We start from the raw sequence: 6,848 nt of genomic DNA, 5'->3' as shown, positions 1-6,848 counted from the left end.
AAAAAAGGTAATTTATTTTATTAATTATCTCTTGCTCTCGTTTGATCCCATCATTGGGATTTTTGTACAATCATTTAGTGCAAGTATACATATGCGTCCAAATTATTCTGCGCAATCAGGAAAAATAACAATAGCCACTTTTCCTATTACTGTACGACTTTCATTGTATCAAATCAAGTACTTTTATTCACTGAGTGTTTATTGAAATTTCAAATTGAGTGGTGCTTTTCTTTTTTTGTTTTGTTACATTGTGCCCAGTTTAATTTAACAAGCCTTAAAAAGGGGTGTTTGTGACAGTTTTTATAACTCCAGTACCTGGAAACAATATATGTGGATAGAAATTATGCTGTGTGCTACAAAAATGCATTTATATTGATTCTTTTGGAAGGTAAATCTTCATATCCTGTCATAGCAACGTTTCCTTTTCACCTCGGTCGTGTTCATCCAAGGAACTGTAAGAACTTCAAATGTGCACCTTTTTTTCTGTCAAAATGAAAGAAAATAATATGCTGTTTAAATGTTTCTACTGTCCAGTATTTAAATGGTACTAAACTGTAAATGCATAATATTGCATTAGATGCATCAAAATATTTTTTACACACTGAACTGGATGAATACTTTTTCACTACCTAAGCAATCTGTAAACACAATGCTCACAATTTGGGCCAATTAGACAAGTTTAGTAAAAGTTGTTTCATTTATGAAAAACAACTTTCCACAGGGATTTAAGGGTTACTCCAGCTTGCTGTTATTATGTGAGGAGTACCATAGTGCTGCTTTCTCACCCCCCACTAATGGGACAACATATTTGAAACGTTGCACATACAAACTACAAGCACAATTACAACTTCAAAACACTGAAGAGGTCACGGTGTCTTGTCCATGTCATGTTTAGCTTGGGACAGCAGAAGAGCACAGGAGGGGAAGGAGGGACAGAAGAAGGGCACAAGAGAGGAGGGAGAACAAAGAGACTCACAAAGGGGCTGGGGGGAAAAGACACACAGAGGGGCTGGGGCCACACAGACACACAAAGGGGATGGGGGAAAGACACACAGAGGGGCTGGGGCCGGGGCTGGGGGGAAAGATACACAGACGGGCTGAGGGGACACAAAGAGACACACATGGGATAAGCGGGAACAAAGAGATACCCAGAGGGGATGAGGGATGACAAAGAGATACACAGAAGGGGTGGGGGAAGGGACATACAGAGATGAAGGGGGAAAAGAGACAAAGGGATTAGAGAAGAAATAGATGCACAAAGGGGCTGGGGTAAGTAAGAGGCCTACCAGGCTGCCACACCAGTCTGCCAGCCACAGGTGCTATGACATTACTATATTGTGAACAGGGGTCAGGGTGTTAGAGAATTGGTTGAGGGATCACACATGTACTGAGCAGGTCAAAACTTCTGGTGATGCGGTTGCAACTGAAGCGATGTGTTCAAGAAATATAACACTGTTTCGACCACGTCTGTGGCGCAAAAGGATGCATGTCTAAAAAGTGTGTCACCAACATGAAAAGTTTGCAAAGCTCTTCCTTAGGGTTACTTTCAGGGTTAGGTGTTTTAAAGAAGACAATTGCATTCTGTGAGACTTGAAATTGCTGTTTAGTGAATGAGTGAGTGCGCTTGATGCTGTTTGATGTGTCTACATGTATATATATTAATGAGTTAACATATACATTTTATGTCTTGATACATAACTAACTTAACCAAGACCTATCACCAATGGAAACCCAAATAGCACGTTTTAGACTACAATAGCTGATTTAAGATAAAGTCACAGTTTGACTATTTTTGGCCTCAAATCTGTAATTCAGAATTTAATTCACTACAGTTCCGAGTTTAATGAAAAACCCTGTGTAAAATTATCTCTGTTTATTATTTTATAATGTGCCACTTCTGCTTTCATCTTTTATAAATGTTCAATAAAAAAATCTATTATCATTTTTTTTTAATTAAACATAGTGCCTAGCATAAAATATTGTAAAATAAAATATGATGTTTAAGCAAACTGATTTGTGTTCTTATTTTAACACATAGCACAAAATACAAATTTGTTGTCTTTGATGTTCAGTGCAGTTTATTTAATACAGTAAATAGAATATAGTAATAGAATTTTGCTAGATGGCCATACCTGTTGATCTGAATTTTCTGGATTTTGGCAATTTTCAGTATCAGAGACTTGGCAGTTATAGATGGAAACATCGACTTTTAAATTATATTTCATTCCAGCCACCACCTTTAAAACAAACATTTTTTTTTCTGTTAGCTCACTCTCAAAGAAATATTCTAAAAGCCAAGCACGTTAGCCAACTAAGCAGAATAAAGAAACAATATAATATGATTAGACGTTTTCCATGTTTTATGTACACAGTAAAAAAAAAAAGTTAATCATATTCAATACATGCGACTTTGAATAAGGGATGGGTTTTGGTGAATTGACTATCAATTTGCAAAATATAGGATAAAATATAATAATATTATAATAATAAGTTAGAACAAAATGGTCTGTGAACTAAATATTACCACGCCAAAACAACATGAAAGTGGAGTACGTTTGAGGGTGAAGAGCCCATTTAAAGCTTTGACTCATGCTACTTAGGTTAATCAAAGCCAGGTGCATCCTAAAAAAATATTGTCCTTGGAATTTCTACCATATGGGTGTTGAGTGGTGAGCCCCCCCTTAAGGAATGCATAATTGGGGAACAAGCCCCAGGACCATGATTCAGGAAATGCTGCTATAGAGGAGACGTAACGCTGGCATTTCTGAGTGAGTGACAGAGCATTCATGGGTGGGGTGCAAAAACATTTTCCGCCTCAGGTGACCGTACCTCTGGTTAAGCCACTGCACCTGTCTAATGTAGAGCATAAGTCAAGGAGGAATAGTTGTATTGTGTGTTGTGTTTCCTAGTGCATAGTTATCTTTTCTACTCCAATTCTAAATACTGGAGCCACACTCCCTCCCTGAGAAACGTAAGCTTCAGGGCAAGACGAGAGTGGAGAAATTATGTGTGTGTATGTAAGTGTATTTTTCTGTTTGTGCTAGTGTTTCAATGTGTGTGTCTATGTATGCTTGCTAGTGTGTATCTAGATGTGTAGTATGGTTAGAATTGTTTGTCTTGTTTTACCAGTTGTACAGTACTACGCAATTTGTTGGCACTATACAAATAATTGTTATTGTATGTGCTTATGATAGTGTGGGAATATATAATTCTGTATGTCTCTGATGGGGCGAATTGGATGTGTGTTGGACAGTTAATTTTATGTGGCCCAGGAATATTGAAAAAAAATGGCACCTATCTAGTATATACAGCATAATACAGAGAGGAGCTACGGAATGGCTAGTACCTTCTTTTCAACTGAAATGGATGCAAGGTCTCAATATTTAAATGACTAATAAAGATTGGTCATATGTGTTAAAATGGGGATGAACTCACAAGACAGCATCTCAAGAAAAATTATATTTTTTAGAAGAGTTATTAGATGGTATAGGACTCCAGCTCAATTACATAAATACTGTTCATTGGTTAGTGACCGTTGCTAGAGGTGTGAAGATAAATGGGGGATATGGAACATATTTGGTGGGATTGCAACCATCCTAGATCATATTGTCAGCATGTCCTCAGGGACTTATATAAGATCCAACCAACACTTAAACAACCCCTTCTAAGATACTGTTGGGCTGGCCAGCCTCCTTCAAAGAGAAACATAAAGAGATACTGTTGAACCATTTATTGAATGAAGCAAATGCTATGATCCCGGTCTTTTGGTGTAAATCCATAGTTCCGACCAAAGAACAATGGATACAGAGAGTTGAAAAAATTAGGGAAATGGAAGAAATACATTGGGCAGCTCAGGGGAATAGAGAATACTACTTTAAGGTATGGGAGCCCTGGCTTATTCAGAGAAGGACCCTGAATAGATAGATAATCATCAATCATCTTATCTTACTGAGGTTAGTGTACATTTGCAGAAAAAGCAAATAGGCAGATTTACCCCCCCACCCCCATTTTCTTCCCTTCTGTTCTTTTTACTTTCTCTCTTTTTTATACTCCATTCTTTTTTTGTTTTTTTGTTTTCTATTTGAGTTTTCTTTTCTTTTTTATTTAATAATTTTGATTGAGGTAATAGAAAAGAAAAGTAAACACATGAGTTGGTACTTGATGAGGCTACTTTTGAGATAAAGAGGCATAAATTAAGTCCAATTTCTGATGTGGTACTAAAAAACAAAACAAAAAACAAAAAACTGTTAATTCTGAATGCATATGTGGATAATTAGTTGTTTATAAGTGGATAATTCTGTATGCAAGCATGGCTAATTAGCTGTTTGTAAGTGGGTAGTCAAGTATGTGTTACTACTAATCTATGCATATGTGTTCATTTAAAAGAAAAAAATCTCAGGGTCCCACAAGCTATAAGGGTGGTCCATGCAATAGTAATATTCTGAAGAAATAAACATAATAAATCACATTTTTATTTCTATTAAATGCTCTTTTACTAACAATCAGAAATAATATTGCTGCTAACAGAAACGGTTTCAAATTCTTTGCAGTAGGTGGCAGAATTGTTGTGTGTATTTTTAAACATCTATAAGTACCGTATATCTTTATATATATAATATCATCAATAATATATCTACAAAGCAACAGAATGACATTAAGATTTCAATATATTTCCACACGACTATATATATATATATATATATATATATATATATATAATAAACAATACACAATATATATATATATATATGTGTGTGTGTGTGTGTGTGTGTTTGCATATGTACAAGGTACTAAATAGGTTCTAAAATCCATTTACAATACACCATACCATTTCAGTATTGCTATCTATTTTTCACATTGATAATTTTAACTGAAATTATTCTTTACAGTACAAACTACATTAATTTAACTATGTATATATATATATATATATATATATATATCCAAATACAAGGTATGACCAGCACTCACGGTTTTGTTGAGAGGTTCAAATTTGTAGATTTTATTTAAACATATTTAAAAATGGCAAAAAGCTGCCATTTTTAAATATGCTTAAATACAATCTACAAATGTTAACCTCTCAACAAAACCGTGAGTGCTGGTCATACCTTGTATTTGGATATTTGAATTCACCCTGGATTACAAGCACCAGGATACTACAATTTAAGTCTGTGTGCAAGAAATTGGTGTCTTTCTATATATATATATATATAAATCTCATCTATATGTTTTTCTGTACAAGAAGCGTAATAAAAAGGAATGCTTGTAATAAAAGTTTTACTCAAATGATCATCTGAAACCTATAGGTTATACAAATAGACAGACAGACAGACAGACAGACAGATAGATAGATAGATAGATAGATTATATAGAAGACTAGAGGCTTAGAAAGAGAGAGGTATAACAGATTTATGAGTAGCTGTATTAGTCCAGATGAAAATGAATACTTTTTATTTGACTAATATAAATTTGACGAGCTTTGGGGGGCTTCTCTCTTTCCCAATGTAAATCAATATTGAAATGTTTTACAAGTTTTACTAACCTGTCATTTAGCCATTATTATCCTGTTGACTTTCATAAACTCTCCATTACTTTCTTTGCTGCGTACAGATAGATAGATACATACGTACTAGAGACAGCCAGACAGAAAGAGTGATAGAAAGACAGACAGACAGACAGACAGACAGATAGATAGATGTATAGATAGATAGTGATCTAGATAGATAAAGACAGAAGGACGGATATGTTGATTAGCTAGAGATTACATTACATAAAGATATAGGTAAAGATAATTAAATTAAGAGATATAAATAAATTTAGATGGATAGAGAGATACCAGTTTTACTAACCTGTCGTCTAGCCGTGACTATTCTGTTGACTTTCATAAACTCTCCATTACTTTCTTGGTTGTGTTCAGTTACAGCAAACTGCAGCACTTTCTGAACCCCGTCATCGTCTACCTTTACATCATGCCAGCCTCCCGGTCTGCCTTTCCTCTCTGTCATCTGACACTGTGCTAAAACAGCTAAAATAGCTATTAAGTACACCTTGAAGAATGTATCCATGCTTACTGTTCTATGGCTTTTTCTCTCCGACTTTGTCTTGCTATAACTGTTTCTGCCTGCTCCTATAAGAATGAAGAAAGCAAGCTGAGTCTCAGATATATAAGCTGCTGAAGTCATGCAGAGTTTGCCAGGACATTCTCTAAGATTACGTGCTGGAAATCAGCCAAAACAAATAAAAAAAAAATGTCAAGTAAGGGAGATAGCTATTACACAACAGGACTGAATTATACTTCTCGTATAACTGTTTATTTGTATAGGTCACTTGCAGTGCCGAACTTGGAAAAAAACATTTGTGACGGGGCCATAGAAGGGGGTGTTTAGTCATCACCAACAACAAGCATGCCCCCTCTCAAAGTGAGCATGTTGGTTCAATGCTCTTCCAGGCTAGCCCATGCGCAGAGCTTGCGGAAGACCTCTCGCATGAGAAAAAGGACATGCTTGCACTGTGTTTGTTTGTGACTTGTCTCTGGTGTCTCCATAAGTGGGATACCAGAGGACAAAAGGGCCAGGAAAGGGTATTGTGCATGTGTTTGGAGGCTGTTTGTGGGATTGTGTATGAAGACTGATCTGATTGTGGTGTGGTATTTTGTGTAAATAGGTCAGTTTCAGTCGTGTTGTTTGTGGTGTTAAATGTGTGGCTAGGGGCGGTAAAGTGTGTGTATAGGTGACATAGTATGTAAAGGGGATGTGGCGAGTATGTGCACTCTCACTACTTACATGTAAATGGTTATCTACCATTGTCCCGTCACAAGACAAGTTGATCGCTTATATTACACAAACGGG

At 36.0% G+C, this 6,848-nt stretch overlaps 1 protein-coding gene across 1 annotated transcript; it reads right to left on the bottom strand.

Moving 5' to 3' along the window:
* LOC134585908 (cystatin-like) lies at window positions 1-6,153 on the bottom strand. Its single transcript, XM_063441391.1, has 3 exons — window positions 5,850-6,153; window positions 2,133-2,237; window positions 1-483 (listed from the first exon to the last, which is right to left on the bottom strand). The coding sequence occupies exons 1-3, from the start codon at window positions 6,063-6,065 to the stop codon at window positions 397-399; spliced, it is 408 nt and encodes a 135-aa protein (XP_063297461.1). The 5' UTR covers window positions 6,066-6,153; the 3' UTR covers window positions 1-396.
* Window positions 6,154-6,848: the final 695 nt, after the last annotated feature.

The sequence above is a fragment of the Pelobates fuscus genome, chromosome 2 (genome assembly GCF_036172605.1).
Source record: "Pelobates fuscus isolate aPelFus1 chromosome 2, aPelFus1.pri, whole genome shotgun sequence".
NCBI lineage: Eukaryota > Metazoa > Chordata > Amphibia > Anura > Pelobatidae > Pelobates > Pelobates fuscus.
This window is presented reverse-complemented; position numbering and strand designations above follow the sequence as displayed.